The 24,293-nt window shown below is 39.0% G+C and overlaps 1 protein-coding gene, 1 non-coding gene and 1 pseudogene across 2 annotated transcripts; 1 reads left to right on the top strand and 2 right to left on the bottom strand.

Moving 5' to 3' along the window:
- Positions 1 to 3,113: 3,113 nt before the first annotated feature.
- Positions 3,114 to 8,785, bottom strand: LOC122064800 (annotated as a pseudogene).
- On the top strand, positions 3,532 to 3,638 carry LOC122064804. The gene has a single exon (XR_006135827.1). It is a non-coding gene; the product is annotated as a small nucleolar RNA R71 (small nucleolar RNA).
- A 4,364-nt stretch (positions 8,786 to 13,149) lies between the features above and the next one.
- On the bottom strand, positions 13,150 to 14,629 carry LOC122064799. The gene is made up of 3 exons (XM_042628546.1): positions 14,383 to 14,629; positions 14,017 to 14,224; positions 13,150 to 13,918 (listed from the first exon to the last, which is right to left on the bottom strand). The coding sequence occupies exons 1-3, from the start codon at positions 14,627 to 14,629 to the stop codon at positions 13,150 to 13,152; spliced, it is 1,224 nt and encodes a 407-aa protein (XP_042484480.1).
- Positions 14,630 to 24,293: the final 9,664 nt, after the last annotated feature.

The following is a 24,293-nucleotide window of genomic DNA, read 5'->3' as shown; positions in this document are numbered from 1 at the left end:
TCTATCCTACTCCACTACTGTTGGCCTGAATGACATGGTGGAGTAAACACCAGACACCCAAGTTACTATGTAGCTTTGCTTTTTGCATGGTCACATAGATAGTGATGCTCGAGTTCTTTCAGAAGTTTCCTCCCTAAGAATTTCGATCAAGACACTACTCTTCCTGAGGCGCAATGCCCTGTCTAGTTCTAAAGAAATCAACTCTTACTTTTCATTTATCACTTTTCACACTTCATTTAAAATTGTGTATTTGTCAACTTATGCCAAATTAAAAAGGACTCATCTTTAAATTAAGAGTTCAAGGTTCTTATTTTTCAAAAGAGAGTCCCATCTTAAGACATAGGCTTGTTTCTCTTTTTCTCAACAGGGTTTTTATGTGTTCAAGATGGGTACCTTAATAAAAAATTCTTATATTTATATATCAAGCAACCGAAGGTATAATCATTAACCAAAAGCCAAAGAAGGATTTTATCCTTAGCAAGCTCAAAAAATAATAATAATAATAATAATAATAAAAATAAAAATAAAAAATAAAAAAATAAAACCTGATTTCTCTCCCCCACACTTAAGTCATGCAATATCCTCAATGCATAGAAAGAATTAAAAGGAAAGACAATACAAGAGGGTCATACCTGAGTAAAAGTTTGTCATTTATGTAAAGAGGTTCATAGATTAGTCATTTATGTAAAGAGGTTCATAGAGATCCATGACCTCTTCCAGAGTAGAAGATGGCAACTCAATGAAGGGTTTCAATCGTTGACCATTGACCTTGAAAATTGCACCTGTGATAAGGTTGAACACCTCAATAGCACCATGAGAAAAAATAGTCTGCACAACATAAGGACCATCCCAACGGAATTCCTCAACTTGCCTAGAAAAATATGCAACTAATAATCGTAAAGAAAAACCTTATCACCAGGTGTGGAAGACTTCCTAAGGGTTTGTCTATCATGAAAAGCCTTGAAGCATCTCATTTGTAAAACCTTATTGCAAAAATGCGTGCCCCTATCAAAAATGAGGTAAATGATCCCATTATCTGTTCATTTTAGAATTTCTTAATGAATGGCTTCTTTCATCACTGGGTTAGCTCTTCTCTGGGGTTCCGTTGAAGGTTTGGACCCCTCAATGAGTTGAATATAATGTTGAACAATAGAAGGGATAATTCCTTTGATGTTAGCCATGGTCCAACCTAGGGCTTCTTTATTGTCTTTTAACACTTTAAGTAATTCCTCTTCCTGGCTAGAAGTCAAATATGAAAAAATTATTACTGAAAGAGTCTGGTTAGGCCCTAGGAAAGCATACCTCAAATCAGATGGCAACTCCTTAAGATCTAGCTTAGGGGGGTTCCATTATAAAAGGTTTGGGAGTGGAATTGGAAGGGGTCCTAAGGGTTCTATTGCTGGTTGGAGACTCTAAACCTCAGACATAATTCTATCATCCAAACCACCTAATTGTTCCATACACTCTTGAAATTTAGAATCAAAATCAATATCAAAATTTGTCTCAATGGAATCTGGAATTTTCCGGAGCATATGAACATCCTTCTCATGGGGATTTAGTTAGTTACCCAACCTAAAGACATTAAAATCTGTAGAAGTATTGCAAAAAGAAAGTTTCATGGTAGCGTTCCTAAATTAATTATGGTATTGCTAGTTGCAAGGAACGGTCTACCAAGAATGATTGGGATCTAGTCCCGAGGCAATTGATTGGGTGTCTACAATAATAAAATCAATAGGGAATAAAAATTTCCCTACCTTAAATAAGACATCCTCAACCATCCCTTTAGGAATCTTAATAGATCTATCTACCAACTGAAGAGTAGTTCTAGTGGTTTTCGATTCTCCCAATCCTAGTTGCTTATACACATGGTATGGCAAAAGATTCACACTTGCGCCAAGGTCAAGTAAGGCATGCTCAATGTAGGTGTTGCCTATGACACAAGCTATGATAGGGCTCCCTAGATCCTTATGCTTAGCTACTATAGGCTGAGTAATTATGGAACTAATGTTGTTTATCAAGAACGCCTTTTTGGGCACACTAGTGATAAGTTTGTGAGTCCACAAATCTTTCAGGACCTTTGCATAGGTGAGGATTTGGGATATGGCATCCCAAGAGGGATTTTCACTTCTACCTTTTTGAAAACTTCTAAAATTTTTTCCATGGAAGTAGTTTTCTTTCCGTTTACCAACTGATTAGGAAAGAGGACAAGAGAAACATAAACACTATTAGGATTTTGCTATTTTTTAGAAGAATCATGTTTGGTTTCCTCAACCAAATAATTTTTAGTTGCTTTAGGTTCATCAGACGAACCTAGAATAAGAGGCACGATTGTGTCATCAATAGAAGGAGAGTTAACAGGAGTAATAGATGGGGAAGATTTAGGAACACTCTATTGGTACTCTCGGCCACTCCTAAGAGCATAAACAACATTACATTGGTTAGAGGGCTCTTGTTGCGGACTCTTTTGAATTGAATCCAACTGATTTGAAACTAGTTGATGATTTATATATTCATATTCCGGGGATTTGGTTTAGGCTGACTAGGCATCTTCCCTTTCTCCCTTTCATACAAATCATTAGCAAGTTGGGAGATTTGCTCCTCTATGTTATGTTAGCTTGTCATGAAAGTACTCATGAGAAATTCCATGCTTTTCTCTAAAGAAGAAAGCCTAGCCAAATGACCACCTCCTCTTATGAATCCTGGAGGTTGATTTACAAGAGGTGGTGGAATAGCACATTGAGTGAGGATCCTCAAATTGTTCTACTGATTGGGGGACATGTTCCTTTGATTAGCTTGTTAGGGAACAAACTGCCCTTAACTCAAGGGTTGAAAATTAGGACCTACTTGATTATTGGCTTGTTGGGGAACAAACTGCCCTTGACTCAAGGGTTGAAAATTAGGACCTACTTGATTATTGGTTTTTTGGGGAAACAAACTGCCCTTGACTCAAGGGTTGAAAAGTAGGACCTACTTGATTATTGGCTTGTTGGGGAACAAACTGCCCTTGACTGAAGGGTTGAAAATTAGGACCTACTTGATTATTGGCTTGATTCCAAAGAGAAGTTAGGATGGTTCCTCCATCCTGGATTATAGTTTTGACTATAAGGATTGTTTTAGGACATGACATTCACATTTTCAGGACCTATATTCAAACCGTTCACACGAGAAATATTAGGGAACTCCTCCATCAAATGTAAGGGAGATTGGCACCAACTACGCATAGGCACATAATGATTTATTTGGTTCAGTTGGGCAAGTCGTTTGACTACTATGGCTTTGAGTCTCTTGATAAGACTCTCAAGTTGAGCCTCTTTGGCCATAATACCTTCCACAAGGTAACCCTTATTTGTCCTCTCAATTTCTTGAGTAGACTTCCATTCTCTGGTTTTCTCAGTCAATTCAAGCAAAAAGTTCCAAGCGTCATCTTCATCTATAAAAGATGTAAAACCTTTGGGGCACATAGACTCTAACAACTGCTTGGTCTGATAATCAATACCCTCATAAATGATTTGACAAAGTTACCATGTATTAATTCCATGGTGAGGGCATTCTCGAAGGAGGTCCTTAAATCTCTCCATAAATTTTGAGAATTATTCACTAGGTTTCTGCCTAAATTGAAGAATGTCACTCTTGAGTTTATTAGATTTATGCAACGGAAAGAACTTTTTTCAGGAAGGCTATAGTATACCCATCCCATGTGGTAAAGGAATTGGTAGGCAGACCATACAGCCATTTCTTAGGTCGCTTCTTGAGCGCAACTGTTGGACCTTAATCAGAGCACAAACCTCCTCAAATTCCCTAAGGAATAGGTATGCATCCTCAGAGAGCAGCCCATAGAAGTGAGGCAACATAGTGGTGTATTGAGATTTGAGCTCAAAATTATTGCTTTGGGCTTGTGGTAGAACTATGCAGGAAGGTTGGGCTACTCTAGCGGGGTAGAACCTATCTTTCAGAGATTTAGGTGGAGGGTTTTGTTGGTAGTCTCCCATATTGAAAGGTTTTAAAGAAAGCAAACGTATAGGGTCACTATTTATTGGATCTCTTCTTTCTAACCGATTCTCAGTATTACGTACCCACCTAGCACTCATGCAAGAGAAAACTACTCGCAACTAGAATAAGACAAGCACAAAAGAATGGAATTTTTTTTGGCTTTTTGTGAGCTTACCGGCGGGGATCCGGGGTTGCTCAATTCAATTTCGGAGGCACTACTACAGGGCGAAACTTGTCTTTATCATACTGTGAGGCTTGGCGACCTCCACCGATACAATTATCATTGTAAGTTGTTCTTCTTAAGAATTCCATAAAATAAAAGAAAAAAGAAAACAAAGCAAACAAAGCACTCCAATTTACCAAAAGAAAGCGAAAAATAATATGGAACTATCTCCCCAGCAATGATGCCAAAAACTTGTTTGAATTTTAAAAGTAACTGCAAGCGTACAGATCAGTGTAGCTAATGAGTCGAAAACAAGGAGAGCAGCCACTTTATTTTAAGATTCTTTTAGGAACACGAGAGTGTATCAATTAATTATGGTGATCTACTTCTAACTACCACTCTAAAACATATGCATCTAAAAGCGTCCTGACCAACACATCTAGGAATTTAAATACTTCAAACCACACAAATAAAAAGTAAATAATTGAAAATAAAAGTGATGAGATAAAATAAATAAAAATAACGGGAAAAAAGCTAGAGAGAGGCACACAAGTAGGTTTCTTTATTTAGCCAGAGGGATGCGTCATAAATAATACGAGCTTCCCTACTTGACCAGAGAGTACTCTTACGAGGGATTTTCTATGTGGCTTTAGGGGAAGGGATGAAATTTAAATAAGAAAGTAAAAGGATGATTCCATAGCTAGAGAGGGGCAAAACTAACACATAATCTAGCCATGAACCTTGGGGGGAAAGGGAGAGCAATAATATAAAACTAAAAATTTAAAACCTAATTTAAGAATGAAAGGGTAGTAAGAAGAGCGAATGAGAAGAGGGAATGAGAGGGGGGGTGAGAAGACTACTGTAGAAGCCTGCTTACTGGAACTTGAAAACTTGATTGAGATTTGAAATGCTACTAGTACTAAAAACCAGATCTGGAATAAACCAAATCTGAAATTGCTAGTACTAGAGAAGACAAATCTGAAGAGAAAAACTGACCTTCAAAGACATGCTCCACATCTTGTTCTTGTCACTTAGAACTAAACCTAAAACTAGAACTTGAAAATCACAACTTCAATTACATAAAACATAAAATTAAAAGACTAAATCAAAGACAAAAGTGCTTGCATTCAGTAAATAAAAGAGGATTACAAAAGTGTTTAAGAGAAAAAAAATAAAACTAGAACTAAAGGAGGAGAGAGAGAAAGAGAGAGAGAGAGAGAGAGAGAGAGAGAGAGAAGTGCCTTCCTTTCTTACACGATTCTTATTTATAGGGAAGAGGAGAAAAAAATCCAACGAATTGAGTTTCTAAAAGGTAGGATTTTTTTTTTTTTTGACATTGAGGTGCTAATGTGGAGGGGAGAGAAGAGGAAAATCGTGCAAGATGGGAGACCCAATGATTTTCTCTTTATTTATTTATTTATTATATTTTCTCTCTTATTTCCTATATTTCCTCTCTTTTTCTCTCTCCTTCAAACTTGCGCATAACCCTTGGATGATTTCCTCTGCTTGCTTGAAGATTTGGACATCTTTGTTGATGATGTGGAAAGAGACACGATTTGGACAGGATTTATTTCTATTATTATTATTATTTTTTTTTAATGGGAAATTCTGTCCCTGCCCCTTGTCTTTAAGTAAGTGGAAAATAGGAGGTATAAAATCTTCCAAAAAATAGTAGCCAAGAGGTTCGAACTTGAGACAAGGAAACTCAAACATTTTGGTCTTTCACGCCAATGAAAAGTAATATGGCCTAGGTTGCACACCTACATCAAAGGACATTTTCAAGCAAAGCCAAGAAAGAAAGGCAAAGGAAAGAGAAGCAAACAGGAGGAAGATGCGAAAAGAGGACCTCAGAAGTAAAAGAAGTTGAGGAAGCAAAAGAAATCCATTAAAATGTAGGTAAACACCAGATCATTCAGATTTTAGGTTCAGGTTTGGGATCTAGATGGAATAGAGGAAAGAAAGAGTCTGGCTTCAGAGGCTTGATCAACTTTGTAATCATGGATCATCTTGGACTCTACCCAAGAATCCTCCATGGACATTTCATCAAAGAAGCAGATACCCTCCCTTATTGTGGTTTTAATTAACCTTGGTACGATGAAACCTCCCAAAAATAATGCCAAGACTTGAAATCTTCTTTACAAATACCATGGAATGGTTGAAGATCCTTCAACAAGATCGCATGGACTCCAACAAAGACTCGCAAGATAAGGAAACAACCCTTGGCATTGAAAGCATGTCTGAAGGAGAAGTCGCAATGCTAAATGACAATGGAGGATACGTCCCTAATCCACAAGTAATAATCCATCCACCTAGAATCATACCTAATTGGGCCCAACTGTCTGAGTATCATTTCTATGAATGTCGACAGTTCTAAATCTGGATGTGAGTCATAATCTTTTTCTCTTCTTCCACTTCCTCTGACTCTTAATTTTAAGTTTCGCTTTACCTATATATGATGGCAATAAATATTCAATCAATCAGATGAGAATATTGACCAAGTCATCATCATAAGATTACCTGAAGTTCTTTTGCCAGAGCTGCCACTTCATCCAAATTTGGATTAGTCTCCTGAAAAAAAATCGTGAGATGCATCAATTAGACTAATTTAATATAACCAGTATAGTAAAATGGACAAACTCTTCGTAGTAGAACAGAAGAACCAAGGAAATAGAAGAGACAAAATTCAGTTTTTTATACAAATTTTCAAATCCACTGCTTAGAAGCTCAGTGTTTGGACTTTGAGAGATGCAACTTACTCAATTGAAAAATCTTAAACATACCCTACTTCAATCAAGACCTTTCTACAGAACTGCTAATGTCATCACGTCTGAAACTGACTCACCTCAAGGGTTTTTCCATCTGGTGAAATATCCTTATCATGGAAGCACCACCATTCAACTCCAAGCTATTCTAAAAACTCAAAGTTGGCTCTCACTGTATCATCAAGAAAAAGAAACATATGATACATTAGTACACCCCTCAATGATTACCATGAAATTGAGAGGTCCAAGAGTTTCGATCTTACTTCTTCTTTTGGCCATTGCCAACGAATTGGTACCATCTTCCCATGGCCAAAACTTTGTGGGTGCACCAAATGGGTCAGCTCCTGATCCACGGAATGTGTGCAGAAGGCAACACTGAATCTCAGCCAATCCTATGATTATAAGATTAATGTCAGTGAAAAATCAGATCAGTAGGTCTAAAATTTGAATAAATAAAATAGATCCAAAAAATTTTGAATAGAAGAAAACTGAAACCAACCTTCAGTTTCTTTCCAAGAATGACTTCCTCAGAATTATACCATTTAAATGCCAGATGATTCTTGCTAGAAGGACCCTAACAAATAATATAAATTAAATAAATGGCAACTGCAAATACAATACACTCATAATGTCAAAGCACAGGAATAGGCAATCAAATTGTTGCACGATTTTAAATAAACTTAACACAACCTGATCTTTAATTTCTTCTGAAAAAGGGAAGTCTATGTTGAAACTCCCTATGGGTTTGAGTTTGAAACCCTATTGAGGAAACCACACAGGAAAAATAAGAACACGAATCTAATAAAATTATGGAGGATCTTTTTGTACCTCATACTTAATTTCGGGAATGCCAGGGAAGAACTCCCCTTCCCACTCATCTAAGCCACTGCCACTGCATTCACTTTCAAGATCAGCAGGGCAAGTTGATGGAGCAGAAGGAAGCTGTGTGTGACAAAAATTTATAAATGAGATGCCATAAAGGGCTGCTAAAGAGCTCAAAAAATTAAAAGACTACCCATAGCCACTTGTTTCTTACTGCTGAAAAGCAAACCACGTAGAATTGTTTTTTTTTTTGTAATGAATTATTTGGTCATTTTCATATGAACCCAACTTTTATGAATCTTGATTTCGAGCACTACAGGTTTGATCGACTCTATTTCACCATTTTTGTGGAACTAGTCTAACACATCTAGTTTGAGATAAACTATATTAATAAGAAAAGCAAATAGAAAACGAAAATATCTTTAGAAAAATTAGTAAAATTTCCCAAAAAAAATGTAGTGCAACAACCGTATCAGGACATTAACACAATTATCCCAACCTAATGTTGGAATCCAAAACTATTTGAACAATATCAGTGTCATTTTCAATAGAAAATTCCACCATAAAATATCAAAATCAACAAACCCCTATTGCTAGGAGCCCTAAGCATGGGTGGCTTCCAAGCTCTCCACTAGTCCTTTTGGAAATCTAACAATTCTATCTCAGAATTCAATAGAAATCAACAACAGCTCCAGGATTTCAACCCTCCAGCCGATTGGTATTCTAAACACCAAATTCAGCAATCCAATGTGATCAGAATCCTTACCTGGTTCTTTCCTAAACTACAGAGAAAACACCCGCAGTCCCCCCACCCCAACCAAACTCGAATTTCCACTTCTAAAACACAGTTGTCATCCATACAAACCCTTATTTATAAAACTTACGAGAAAAGAATCCTCAACCAACTTAAAATCTTTGTCAACTTATAAATAGAAGGGGGGTGGGGAATAAAACACTGATTTCATCCTTCAGTCCTTACTCTGCAATTTCTACGTTCAACACTGCTCCGCAAGAAGAGCATTTGTTTCGGAATAACAAGGAAATCCATCTTCTTAAAATTTCATGTAAACAGTTAAAAGAAAATTCATCAACTACATTCATTGAATAATAGAAGAATCACCGATGATCAATTCTTCCTATCAGGAAAAAAAAAAATCATCACCACTCTGCAAGTTCAATCTAATGTCACCAATGTGATCAATCAACTAACATTTGATAGAAAATATATTCGCAACTCATGCATGGATATCAGATAAGCATACAATACAATTATTACATAGACAAGAATGGCGTACCTGAATCCATGGCTGAAGAATAACAATTCCTCAAATCTATTTTTGTATGCTCCTTATATAACACGATCAATGTTGCTCTGGTCTACCTACCCTTTTTATCTTTTGCTTTTGGGTAATTAGCCACATTTAATGTGTCACACCCGTTCACACAGAACCGGGCCAGTGACCGGGTTAACATCGATTAACCCAAACCTGCCAGGATCATCTGATACAGTATCCAACCACAGCATACACACAACTAAGAAAGTGTTCATCAGTTCAGTGGAAGACTTAAATTTACTTGTAAATATTCTCATAATACTTGATACCTAAATTGTAATACATAGTTAAGTACATGTGAGCCCGCAGGCATGATATTTACACAAAATAATACAATTTACATATCAAATATACAAAAGGGATCATCAGAAACTCAAAGGGTGCAGCTCAGCTCGGTATCAAAAGCAGAGCTCAGCTCGGCATCAAAGGTAAAGCTCAGCTCGGTATCAAAAGGTAGAGCTCAGCTCGGTATCAGAGGAAAAGCTCAGCTCGGCATCAGAGCTGCGGTCCCGCAGCACAACCCTCGCACGAGCAATCCGTGCCGTGCTCTAATTCCTCGGGGACCCACCAATCTTCTTCAGGGAATTCAACTGTGGGGCCTGACCCATGCTCTTTAGGATGATGACCTACAAAATCATCTAAAAGGAGTGCACACGTGGGATGAACTCACTAGCTCAGTAAGTGAAAAGAAGGACCACATAGCAGTCCACACAACAAATCACAACCATATGCTCTATATGCTATGTAATTCATTTTTAAATCACATCCACCTAAACAACATTACTAAGTCCTTGGTTTAGTGCTACTACAACCACAGTGCGCGTATACTCCGGGTACGAGCCGCGAACTCCATCACGCGATACGCCCATAGGGCTGTCGGAGAAGGCCCACTGTGAGTACTCAAAAAAGTAAAACATGCCAACCACCGGCTCTCAACATAAAGTAAATAACAGAAATAAAAGTGCTGACTCCAGCAATTTAAAAGCAGTATGATTGGCCCTCTTGAATATACCACCGGGGTTGCTGACTGTCCTATTGACCATCCGGGCATATGTCTAACCGCCACAGTGACCCGACAACAGCGACCACTGCTTCCCCCCAAATGGTAACCCAACACCTCAACCCCTGTTAGGAAGGGTCGTAGCATCGGAAGATGATAATCCTACACCGCATGCTCCTATGTGACATAGTACGATTGCATAGTGCCTCCGCGTCCCATTCCACAGGCCACCAATGCACTCGTTTCCAAGCCGACTATGGCATCTAGTCTACTAATGCATTATGCACAATGATGTCATCATTCATCACATCTTCACATCATCATTTGACATTAAGAAAATGAACACAACACACAAGTCATAATAATATGAGGATGGCTAAGTTACACATAATTCACATGATGACATGACTAGTCTAGATACAATTAAATGAATTCCAAACAAGCCTTATCATAAGGCCAAATGTCCTCTCCCCACTTACCTGTAGTGTACAAAGACTCACGCCTGGTACGGGTAAGATCCGGTACGAGAAGCGTACGTGTTGGTGAACCTAACATAAGTGAATGGGGTTAGCACTTCACCATTTTGGGATCAAAATTAACACGATCCAATGACAAAATCATGTTTAGAATCCAAAAAGAAAGTTACACGTCTGTTTCGGGTCCGTTCGAACGTAAAAATCACGTTGGGAGCCTCTCGGGTGGGTCGAACAGCCCACCGGTCATGACCGGCGGGCAGGTTGGCCCACCGATTGGGCCCGTCGGTTGGGCCCGACGGTTGGGCCCGAGGGTCCTACTAAGACTGGCGGGTAGGTTGGCCCACCAATCGGCCTGTCGATTGGCCCCGAGGGTCTGCCATCTCAGGCGAGTGCCCTCAGGCGGGCCATTTGGCCCACCGGTCTTGGCGGGAAAGTGCCATTTTTCCCCAAACTTTCCCCAACCTTTGGAGAATCAAATGGGGCTTTTCCAAACCCATTCTTCACACATTCAAGGTCTCATAAGATGGTTCTAACCTAGATATAGGTTAGATTTAAGGAATGGAAAGCCATCTTACCTTCTTTGCTCAAGAACTCCTTCAAAACCCCAAAATCACTTCAAATCACCAATGCTCTTGCCAACCTTGTAAATACTTCTTCAGATCCTTCAAAATCAACACATAGATCATCTATTAAACCTTAGATTCATCATCTCAAGGGGGATTTACAAGACCTCAAGAAATCTCTACCCAAATCAAGGGTTTTACTTGGGTATGGTGAAAGTTTAAGGAATCTAGCCTTTGTTCACCTCTAAACGTAGATCTCGTGTTGGAGATCACTCTTCCAGCGTCGGAATGGGAAGATCAACCCTCGGCTCCGCTGAAATCCATCTTTTCTTCTTCTTCCTTCTCTTTTCCTCTTGTTTCCCTTCTTTTCTCTCTCCTCTTTACTCTTCTCACCAAACGTTTGAGTGTCATAAATGAGAAAAAGGAAAAAATAATATAATGATGGCTATTTATACCTTTTAAGATCTTTTGTAACCTCATGGGTGGGTCACTTAGGTGGGCGGATGCGTCCACCTGTGTCCGCCCACCTGAGGGCCAAAACTTGGTCAACAAGTGGGATTTTGACAGAGTTCGACTCTCGGCATGAATCTCACTCTTGGCATAAGATGTAATATACGTATGCACCTTAAGATACGGCTACATATCTGCTTTATCCGTACATGGCATTCTGATATGTGCATGTACACGGCTTGGGTACTCCCGTCTCCTCTGGCACTGGCTCGGACTTGTCTGGCCAGCCTGTGTTTAAGGTCACCCTTGCCATTATGGTCCATAAGGAACCCGCCATAACTCTCTCCGGTTTGGGTCTTGCATGGTTAAACTGGGTCAACCGTGTAATCAGACCGGGTTTAAGAATTAGGGTATTACATAATGGGTCAGTGATAACTAGAGTTAGCAAATTCGGATTCGGGAATTATTCGGATGGAGAATTATTCAGAATAATTCGACTGGTCAATTTAAGGGTTCGGTCAAAAAAGTCGATAAAATAAAAATCGGATTCGGATTCGGATTCAAGAATTATTCGATTACCAAAATAAAAGTCGGGAAAAAAATTCAGACTTTTTTTTATAATTTATTGTATCTTTTTTATTTATCAAGTAATTAACTTGATATGTACACCTCAAAAGAGCAAATTACTGTAGTTCAAATATACAATACAATAAAAAACTAGGAAAAAACTGTCATTGGGTGATGGAAACAATAGTTACAGTAATCCAATTTCTAAAGAAATTGTCCTATAGGGATATAAAAGTTCAAAATCACATCATTCAATCCATAACTCACCTAGTTCCATGATTCCATCATCCATGCTTAAAAGGAAAAACTATTCTAAATAAAGCAAAACATCCACAAAAGCATGAAAAAAAGTTATTACATCACCACAACTTAAGTACTTAACTAAATCAGATAATACTATCTGAGGGTTGAGTCTCGCTCTCAGTAAAACCAGCACTTGCACCAAATAGAAAGTCTTCAGCGATGCTATCATCCACATCATCCAATAATCTCTTTAGCTCTTTATCAACGTCCTCAATGCTCTGATCAAAATCATTGACGCTAATACTGTCAAGATTAATGGGCAAGATGTTTTTTTGTTCAAGTTCACCCCTCTTTTCCACCATCAACGAATTCATATTGACGTAGACTAAATCATCTAACATTATTGCTGACAATCTATTCCTCTTTTTTGTTTGTGCTACATCCCAGGCACTCAAATTTCTCTCACAAGATGAAGAACTACATGGTTGGCTCAATATTCTAATGGCATACTTCTGTAAGATAGGAATAGCATCACCTTGCATATGCCACCAAACCCCTGTCATTGGTAAAAGAAAAAAAAATATATATATATATATACAATTTTAAATGACAAGTAATATTTACATAAGAAAGAATAAACTAAATTTTTTAAAAAGAAAGTAATTATTATACTTACGAGGATGACTAGTTTCCATTAGCGTCTTGGCACTGGGAGTAAAAATAGTGCTAGACTTCATTTGGTATACTGCCAATTGTCCATAATATTCTCTCCTCTCATCTTATGGAACCAATATCTCACCAGTGAAATCTATTGCTTCTTTCAATTGAGGAATCTTTTTGAATCTTTCACTCCAAAAATAAGTAGGGTTGAAAACAGCAACTGTATAGTGAATAGTACCAAAAATGTTTTCATCCCTTCTCTTAGCAAAGATATCCAAATTTTGGTTATACCAATGGTCAACCTCATAAAGCTTTTCCAATACCTCTCTGGCTCTTTCCATTGCTTCATACAAATATCTCGATGTAGCCCCATCACCATCAACCAAACGAAGAACTCGAATGGTTGATTCCATAAATCTTAAAATCTCTTTTGAATCATTCCAAAATGACTCCCTTAGAATAGTGTACACTACTCTATGTACTTCAACAGATCTAGAATTTCTTAGACTCCTCCACTCAGCTGATGTAACTAGGAGTCTAAGCTTCTCTTCCACTTCAACAATTGACTGAAGCATTAAAAAGTTTGAAGTAAATCTAGTTTTGCAAGGATATTTTATATCCTTGTTTGTGAAACTCCTCAACAATTGTAAGACAATTATTGACTTGTACAAGTAGTCAATAATTCTTTTTGCCTCATCAAAAATTTCTTCAACCCAAAAAACCTTTTCATAGATGTCCTTCAACATTAGATTGATACCATGGGCTGCACATCGAGTCTTAAACAACCAACGATACTTTCCAATGAGCATATCAAGTGCACTGGAATAATTGGATGCATTGTCTGAAATTATCTGAACCGCTAAATTTTGGCCAACACTTTGAATCTCTCTGTCAAGAATATCAAAAATATAAGGACCAGTCAATCTAGCATGAGAACACTCCTTTGACCTAAAAAAGAGAGTACCACCCGGGGAATAAGCAATCACGTTAAGAAAAGACGCTTCTTCAAGTCAGTCCATGAATCAGACATAATTGTGCAACCAGTTTGTTTCCAAGAAAATTTTACTTCTTCAGCATATTTTTCAAGGTCCTTTCTTGCTTCAGGGATTATTCTTCCACGAAGGGTTCCATAACTTGGAATAGGAACACTAGGACCATAACGGGCTGTGCACTTCACAAACTTAATGAAAGCATCTGATTGAACAACATTGAAATAAATGTTATTTTTAATCAATAAGTCACGCAAAAATTTCTCCCCAGTTGGTTTGTCCATCTTAGGGATCATTTCCTCCATTGTGGACTGCTTTGACTAGTTATAGTTAAAGGAGTTAAAGGAGAGGAACCAACTATACTCTCACCACTGGTACAACTCTTACGCTTTTTACTACTTGATTCAGAATTAATAGCAAGAAGAGCTTCTGCTTGGACATCATCAGATACTTTCTCACAAGGTGCAACATCATGACCACTAACTTTAGCTAAATGATACTTGAGGCGAGTGACCCCTCTATAAATTTGTTTTTCACAAAATTTGCATTTGAAATGTGAACTATCAAGTGGCTCAGCATGTTGCCAAAACTTATCTTTTTGTCTCTTCATTTTTCCTATTTGTTGAAAGTTGAAACACAAAAAACATAACATAAAAATCATTTCATATGAACAAAAAAATAAATCATATTAATAATTACATTATATAAGCAAATAGCCTTTGGATAATTAAAGAATCAAGTTTTTAAGTCCACTCCCACAAACATGCATAGCTTTTACAATAGCATGGGTCATTTACACCTTATGATCAAGGAAACCTCTCTTGACGTGCTGTCCAAAGAAAACATACGAAAAATACTAAGATTTTTGCATTATGAGTAGAACATACTAGCAAAAACTCATTCGGTTACTGTGCTGATGCAGAGATTTTAATCTGATAAACCTAAGTTTGAATAACCTGATATGCCAGAGGTATAACACCTCCAATAACTAAAAAAAAAAAAAAAAACAAAACCAGAAAATACATTCTAATCCAAAACATGAATCATCCAAGATGAACTCTAGAGAAGAATAACACAGTGATAGAAGCAGCCAAGTGGGGTAGCAGACTTACATAATAGAGGATGTCATTTTTATTTTATTTCTGATTGCTCCAATTTCTTGCAAGTTTCGTATTGCCCAATATGTGCAACATAGTTTAGTTCACAAATTTCATTCAATTAAAAAAAAAAAAAATCGAAACCTATGAAACAGAACTACAAAAGTGTTACAGAACAAAACAACAATCAAATGCAAATTTAACACAGAGAGGGCAGTTAGATACAATTAGAGAAAAACTCCTATGACAGATGATCTATGGCGTGAAGAGAGAAAGAGACAGAATTAGGGTTTGGAATACACCTAGAAGTGGTGAGGCTTTTACTGGATAGACGTTCCCAGCTCTAGTGAGCAGACAATAATGAGATGAAAATAGAGATATGGAGGTGCCGCGATGGAGATTGAGAGACGAATGAGGTAACTCGTAGGGTAAGCTAAGAGAAATTGTTTGAGATAATCCACACATGTGCTGCAAAGATCCTTGATTGCGATCAAGTAAGAATCCCTTGATTGCAGACAACCATGAGTTCCAACATCCAACACTTACTGTTTTCTCCTTTAATCAATCAAATTATTTTGCTGCCACTGTTCAGAAGGATGATTACTAACCCATAGCCGCAAGAGTTTGCAGGAAGGAAGTGGATCGGAAGTTTAGAACTCAGAAGGAGTGAGGTTGCCGGTAACCCATAGCCGCAAGATGGCAAGAGTTTCACAAAACGGCAAAGCTAAGATGGGTCTACAAGATGAGAAGCCTGAGATGTATTGGTTTTTTCAGAGAGGGCGAAGTGGAGAGTGGAGAGCGGCCGCCTCGCCGTGATTTTCAAAGAGGGTAAGAGATGGGAGGGATTTGGTTTCCAAAGAAGAATCACATGGACTTCAAGGTTCATTTTTGCTTTTTTATGTTTTTTTATGTTTTTTTATGTTTTTTTTATTTTTATTTTTATTTTTTTAAGTGGGTTAATGGTAACCGAATAATTCGGTTCGTCATGCTTTATCGCGTTTTATATTCACTTTTGAAAAATTATGAATTTTATCGATTTTTATTTTTTATTCGGATTCGATCAGAATTTTTCATTTAATTCGGAAAATTTAGATTCGGCCGAATTGCTAACTAGGGTGATAACTATATATAGGGGTGAGGGTAGGGACCACCCTGCAAAGAAATTATGGTTTCCTCCCCATTAAAGAAACAATACCTTAGGTCCATACATAGTAATATATATTTCATACCATTAAGGTGTGCTAATAAAATCCAATATCTCCATAGAGATCACTTACTATTATTGGATCCTTTCTGCTTGCTCCATCTGTAGTTAACACCATTAAACCGATTTTGAAAACAAATCTTGGACTATGCTAGCCCATCTAATTGGAAATCTTACAACATCCTCCCCCAAAAAAAATAAATTTAAAGTTTAACGGTGAATACTGAAGAAGAAACCTAAAATCACGCCAATGCAGTAGATGATTACTAGCAAGAGCAGAAGAGAAGCCCAAAGGGACGAACCTATGTAAACAAAAGAGTCAGAGCAACTTAAGTACCCTTTTCTTTTCTGTTTTAGATGGAACCTTTACGGGTTGGTATGATTTTCATCGGACGGTTGTTATCTCTTCACCCAAAAGATTAATCCTTTATTTAATTTAAGCTTTTTTAAAATCATACGTGGCAATGACAAGGAAGCAATATCACCATTTTCTATTTTTTTTTTTGGTAAATGAAAGCAATATCATCTATATCTTCCTAAAATATTCTTTAATTATAGGAAAATTTTCTATCACTTCTCTATAAAGCTATACTTATCCTTTTTTTTCACCAAAAAAAAAAAAAACTTATCCTGTTCCACTGAAACTTCCACATCTCATTACCCTGGTATTTTAAAACTCCAAAATCATACGTGGCAGTGACAGCGATGTATATAGCCGGCTTTTGTTTCAGCTCACCGTATTTGTGCCACAGATTGTGTGGCTTAGGGCTTTTGGAGGTCATGCTGTAGCTTACCAATGCTCTTGATGGTTTTGACTTTCAGTGTCTTACTTCTCTTGATCTTCTCTTGCATGCCTTCATGATGATCCTTCCATGCTCTTCTATGGATTAGTCAGTTGCTTCTTGCCGTTGGGCTTAGTTCATGTCATATTTATTAATAAAGTCGCTATTCTGATTTTTCTCTTCTTCCCATTAGAGAGCTATTGTCTTTTATTTCTTATGGTTCCTACTCTTGGATAGTTATTCATCATTATTTACATGGATATTTATTGCTAGCTTGTTTCATCTGGTTCCAGACCATGCGTGGGTGTCTTCCATGTTTTGCTGGGGTTGGCGTGTTGTGCCACTACGTACGGATTCTCTTCTACTCCCCTTTCCTCTCAATTTGGTGACCATGCTGTGATGGCCATTATTGAGAGTCTGACTTAGAACTTCACTCTAATTTGGATCTTCCACTCCAAGTTGTTGGAACTGTGAGGATTATTGATCATAAAGTTCATTTGGATCAACATAATCTTTGCTCTTCCTTGATGGGATGGGTTAGTGACAATAATTCTGTTAATTTGCATGAACTTCTTTCTATGTTTGCTAAATCCAGGCAACCAAGATCAGTCTGAGTGGAGGAGATTGATTCATTTACTTCATGGAGTGCTTGATCAATTTATTGTTAAATTTCAACACATTTATGGACATGAATGTTATCCTTTTCTTTCAACCATAGATTTATCATCGTCATCTTGTTGTTCTGAAGCTGTGGAATCTAACTATTCCTGCTAATAAGATTCTCTTCCCTTTTGCTGTTATGTGGGTGCAACTTCAAAACTTCATTGGTGACCAAAAAAACTAAAAAATTCAAAACTTCATTGGATGTATTATGATTGTGGCATATTAGTTGATATTTTCTCTAAAGTTGGGAGATGATTTGACATTGAATGTCCTATCGAGAATATTAGCTCCTCAAACAATCTAACCCCTCAAATTATTCCTTTAAGAATATTAGCTGCTCAAACAATCATGCCACTCAAATTATTCCTTTATCTCATGATGTTGCAGCAAAAAATCATCTTAGGCTTTCCGTACATCCTGCACAGATGAACAAACACAAGAAAGTGAGTGTTGGGCTATTCTAGTGAGAAACCCTCTGATGCCTAAGTTAGATCTCTACAAATAGAAATTCTAGTAGAATGGAAAGTTTTTTTTATTATTGTCAAGGGGGTCTTACCTTGGTATTTATAGTCGTAGAGTGGCGGCCTTGAAGATTCCCAATTCGGCCAGTCTCCTAATCTTGGTAGGCGCTCGAGTATAGTAGGATTCATACTTGGAGAATGCTTAGATGGTAATATTCCAGTTATAGAAACCTCTTATATACCGCATGATAAAGGAAAGCTCTTTCCTTCTAGGGAAGATTAGGAGTCCTTATAAGTGATATTTTTTTATTAAGACAAACTCGTTCCTTGCTTGAAGATTACCTATTAGATTAGGAGTGAGTTTCCATGGTGAAAATGCTTTCCCTATCGAAGGATTAATAGAGTGATGGTGGCCGAGTGAGTGGTTCAGCCTCGGTCGTCAAGCTAGTTCTACCGAGCGCTTGGTTGCTACTTGCCAACTTTCACACCCTACTTCCAGTAGACCCAATTTACTATTAGGAATACCGGTGGTGTGAGTAAGACACGTACCTGTCTTACAACCTACCAGTAGTACCTTAACATTTTCACAATCTCACAACACAAACCAACATAAGCAGCGGAATCAGAGTACAGTAGCGAAATTATAAATAAAATGGGGAAACATCTAAAAAGGGATGTATACGTGGGGTGAGATTTCCAACTCGCTCAGTGAGGGGTGGGGTCAAACACATCCAAGCAAGACAATAGCAATAATAATTCATGATGCATGATTGCGAAAATGAAACACATAGTCTATGATGTTCATGATGCAGTTCATTTATTTATTATCCACCTAACAATACAAACTAAGTCTGGTGAATGCTACTATGACACATTAGGCTATATCCCTTGTCTCGGAAACGACATCGACTTTGCAATGATACAAATCCTAGCCATGATTAAAAGCTTGTCGGTCCCCGTATGCGTACATGGGTCACCCAGCAAACTCTTGATAACCCCCTCCTGGCAGTTAGGACACCGGTAACACATCAGCCATGCCAGATAGGTTCTCGCCTTCGGCAACAATCACATGATACCACAGGAGTGGCACTTCGAAAAGGCTCATCAAACATAACACAATGGGTTATACAACGCCTCAACCCCTGTCGGCAAGGGTGCGTAGCCTAGGGAGTAATACCTAACCACATATATATTACATGCCTTCATAATGATACAGTTAGTACGGATTACACGATACCGAAGAGACCTCGGCCACAAAGTGTAATCCATCTCCAAATATAGTCCTTGGTACACGATACCAGAGAGACCTTAGCTGCAAAGTGTAACCCAAGACGGTTTACGTAATGTAGCATGCAAATGACATTTGAGTATGGACTACGCAATATCGGCATGACCTCCGCCACGAAGCGCATCCATTTCCAAATGTGGGACCACAAAATGTAACTCATGACTACAACTAACTCTAATGCACATAATCAATGCATGAATGCAACTTGCATACAACAATCATGGCACTGGTACTACCTCGGCCATGTCGGATTTTGTCTCACACACACATACACACCCATCTAAACACAAAGATCAAGGTACCAGTACCACCTCGGCCACATCGGATCCCATCATATATTTTCATACAATTCATATCATGATTGTAATGACAATTTCATTTAAACATATAATTCTAAGCATGTGAGCAATTAAATAATTAATAAAAATTTCAAAAATAAACACAGTCCATTCCTCACCTTGTTGATCTTTGTTTGGTTTAGGGTTTAAGTAAGGCCATTGATCAATCAAATCAATTTTGACTTTAGGGCAAGTGCACATCGCTATCCTAGACACAAAGGGAATCGTACATTAGTATACATCGGGAACATCGGGAGGGACCTACACAAGTCACCTCCAAAATGTACAGACACTGTCACCCAACGACAGTAATGTCACCAGAAACAACCACTGGAAACAGGGCATTTCCATCGAAAATATCAGACCTGTTTCCAGTGGAGGTGATAGAGAGCACATAAGGCTCCATGTCCACCGGAAATATGCCATCGGAAATAGACCTAGTGGATCCGGTGGGCTGTTTCCGATGGAGGTACAGGACAATCCAACAATTTGGGGTTTTCTGGCTTGAGTCCGACTGCCTGGATTTGTTCCATGGAGTTTGTAGGGGATGTTCCTAACATCATTCTAAGCCAAGAAAATCCCAATTCCACTAAGCCATTTGGGAGATACGTCGATCAAACGATCGAAACCCTAGTTGGTCTTTTGGCATTACATATTGCCAGAGTTCTCCGGGCTTGGTTCGAGCTCGATAACAACACCAGGAGGGTAGAACATCCATCCTACAACCTTAACATGGTGCTTACACCATGATTCTATCCATACCTAGCTTTGCCTAGGTCAAAATGAAGAGAGAGAGAGTGGCATAGGAGGTTGTACTTAGCTCTGACAACAATTCCGGCAACAAGGTGGCAGCCGGCACCAAGGTAGGCCTCCAACCTTCTCCTTCTTTCTCTTCTTCTTCCTTCCTCTCCTCTTTCTCTCCTCTCCTACATTGGGCACAAGGGAAATGAGGAAAGGAATCCTCATTTCCCAACTTATAACTTAAGTAAGGCCTTAGGGTCTGTTTGGTTTGGATCCCTTTTGAACCAATCGGGTTAAAATGAGTTTCATGGAACGAGGACCTGCACATTTAGGTCCATAAGGTGTTCACATCAAGAGAAAGGTGTGGAGGATGATTTGGGATCATTCGGAAACATTTACGATGCGAGTGGCAGGACCGACGGGCATCGAAACCTCAATAGTAGCTTGTAGACCCACTGAAAATAGGCACCGGATTCATGCCCAGGCTACTTTCGGTCGCTTGTTTTTGGTGGCCAAAATAGCTTGCTATCCCATGGTTAGCCTTGCATGGGTGGCTGCCCTCGGACATACTCAAGGACTTTCAACAATTATGATGCGTTCTGGAAATCAAGTGTGGGGAGTCGAGTTACTTACCATCTGGGATCGAAAGATATGAATCCCCTCTAGTTAGATAGGCTTACAGTACACGAACATGTGGGGTCATCTCTACCCCTTCGATAATACACAGTCGTGAGTCAAAACCCGATCATACTTTCGATCTCCGATCCAAGGCCTGGTAAACAGTTCAAATTAGACCGGATTAGGGCACAACTATAACATCCCCCCCACCTTACAAGAATTTTATCCTCGAAATTGAATAAACTTGGAAAATCAAACATTCCAGGATACTACCTCATCATTTCATCTTTTCGCTCCCAGGATGCTTCTTGTTTGGGGTGGTTCATCCATTTCACCTTAGTGGAGGAAACGGTGTAGTTGTGAAGAACATGGTCTTTCCGATCAACAATCTTATCTAGATACTCCATATAGGCAAAGTCCTCATCCAACTCACGAGGTATGTAAGTCAAGACGTGAGTCGGGTCAGGAGTGTACCTCCTCAACATAGACACTTGGAAGATATTATATGTACCTTCCAACTCTGGCGACAAAGCTATCTGGTAAGCTACCAGTCCGACCCTCTCTAGTACATCATACAATCCCATAAACCTTGGACTAAGCTTTCCCTTCTTGCCGAACTGCATCACCCCTTTAACTGGGGAGATTCGTAAGAAGACCTTGTCTCCAATGCCAAACTCCAGATGTTTCCTCCTAACATCTGCGTAGCTTTTCTGTCTAGACTGAGTTGCCTTGATCCTTTCTCTGATCACATTCACCTTCTCACTAGTAGCCTGTATCAAGTTCGGACCCAAAATATGCCACTCACCAACCTCATCCCAATAGAGTGGAGTCTGAAATTTTCTACCATACTGTGCCTCGAATGGGGACATCCCGATGGTGGCCTGATAACTATTGTTGTAAGAGAACTCAATAAGAGAAATGTGTTCATCCCAACTATAACTCATATCCAAGGCACATGCTTGGAGTAGGTCCTCCAATGTCTGAATAGTCCTCTCCGACTGACCATCGGTCTGAGGGTGAAAGGCAGTGCTAAAAGCCACTATGTGCCCATAGCCTTTTGCACACATGTCCAGAACTTGTAAGTGAACCTGGGATCTCGATCAGAGATGATACTAACTGGTACACCATGCAACCTGATGATATTAATGACATACAACTTGACCAACTTATCCATAGAAAACTTAATCTTGATTGAGATAAAGTGAGCTGCCTTGGTCATGCGGTCCACAACTACCCAAATGGCATCCATACCCTTTTGTGTACGAGGTAGGCCTATGACGAAGTCCATAGTAATATTCTCCCATTTCCACTACGGAATAGGTAGGGACTGTAATAACCCATGAGCCCTCTGTCTCTCAACCTTGACTTGCTGGCATGTGAGGCATCTGGAGACATGTGTGGCCACATCATTCTTTATTTCTTTTCACCAGTAGGCGCCTTTGAGGTCCTTGTACATTTTAGTGCTGCCAAGGTGAATGGAGTATGGAGAGCTATACGCCTCTCTCAAAACTATGTCTCTCAAATCACCATCACTAGGCACACACAACCTCCCCTTGAACTTGAGAATCCTGCTTTCAGTCACCAAGAAATCTGGGTCCTTTTGGGTTCCTTCCTGGCATTCTGCCATCAGCTTTTGTAACTCTGCATCAATAACCTGAGCTGTAGTGATCCTATCCACAAGACTAAGTTGCACCACCAATGCTGATAGTGACAAGGTGACACCCTCTACTAATAGCTCCAAGTCTAGCTTCCTGGCCTCCTCTGGAAGATACTCATTGGTGGTCAGTGATGCAATAGTCAGTGATTGGGATTTTCAACTAAGTGCATCGGCTACCACATTAGCCTTTCTTGGGTGATAGTGGATAGTAGAATCATAATCCTTTGTCAGCTCTAACCAGTGCCTCTGCCTTATGTTGAGCTCTTTTTGGGTGAAGAAGTACTTGAGGCTCTTATGGTCACTGAAGATCTCACTCTTCTCACCATATAGGTAGTGTCTCTAGCTTTTCAATGCAAAAATCACGCCTACCAACTGCAAATCATGGGTGGGGTAGTTCTTCTCATAATCCTTTAACTGATGGGATGCATAAGCAATGACTTTCCTATGCTGCATCAATACACAACCCAATCCCAGCTTCGAGGTATCACTATACACAACCATACCACCTGTACCAGTCAAAATAGTCAAAACTAGAGCTGATACCAACCTTTGCCTTAGCTCCTTGAAGCTCTTCTCACAAGCATCAGACCACTCAAATTTTACACCCTTTCATGTAAGTCAGGTCATCGGAGTAGCAATGCGAGAGAATTTCTTGATAAACCTCTTGTAGTATCCGGCCAATCATAGAAAACTATGTATGTCTACTACACTCTTAGGAGTCTCCCATTCTAGAACTACCTTCACCTTGCTTGGGTCAACCTCTATACCTTTGTCTGAAACAATGTGGCCTAGGAATGCCACCTGTGATAGCCAAAACTTGCACTTGCTGAATTTGGCATAGAGTTGCTTTTCCCTCAGCCGTTGTAGTATTAACCTCAGGTGAATAGCATGTTCTTCTACACTGTTGGAGTTGACCAAAATGTCATCAATGAATACTATCAAAACTTATGTAGGACATCTTGGAATACCCAGTTCATCAAATCCATAAATGTAGCCGATGCATTGGTCAACCCAAATGACATTACCAAGAATTCATAATGTCCATACCTTGATCTGAAGGCTATCTTACTGACATTACTATCCTTGATCTTGAGCTGGTGGTAGCTCGATCTAAGGTCGATCTTAGAGAATACCTTGGCACCCTGCAACTGATCAAATAAATCATCTATCCTTGGAAAAGGATACCAGTAATCAATGCACAATCTCATACTTCCGTCATTCTTCTTAATGAATAATACCCGTGCTCCCCATGGAGACACACTAGGTCTAATGAATCCCTTCTTTAGAAGGTCTTGAAGTTGCACCTGCAATTCCTTCAACTCTATGGGGGCCATGCGGTAACGGGCCTTTGACACTGGTGTCGAGCTAGGGAGTAGGTCTATAGAAAATTTTATCTCTCGATCTGGGGGTAAACTAGTCAAGTCA

This window comes from Macadamia integrifolia, unplaced genomic scaffold, assembly GCF_013358625.1.
Source record: "Macadamia integrifolia cultivar HAES 741 unplaced genomic scaffold, SCU_Mint_v3 scaffold1766, whole genome shotgun sequence".
NCBI classification, from domain to species: domain Eukaryota; kingdom Viridiplantae; phylum Streptophyta; class Magnoliopsida; order Proteales; family Proteaceae; genus Macadamia; species Macadamia integrifolia.
The sequence above is the reverse complement of the archived record's forward strand: the minus strand, read 5'-3'. Positions and strand labels throughout refer to the sequence as shown.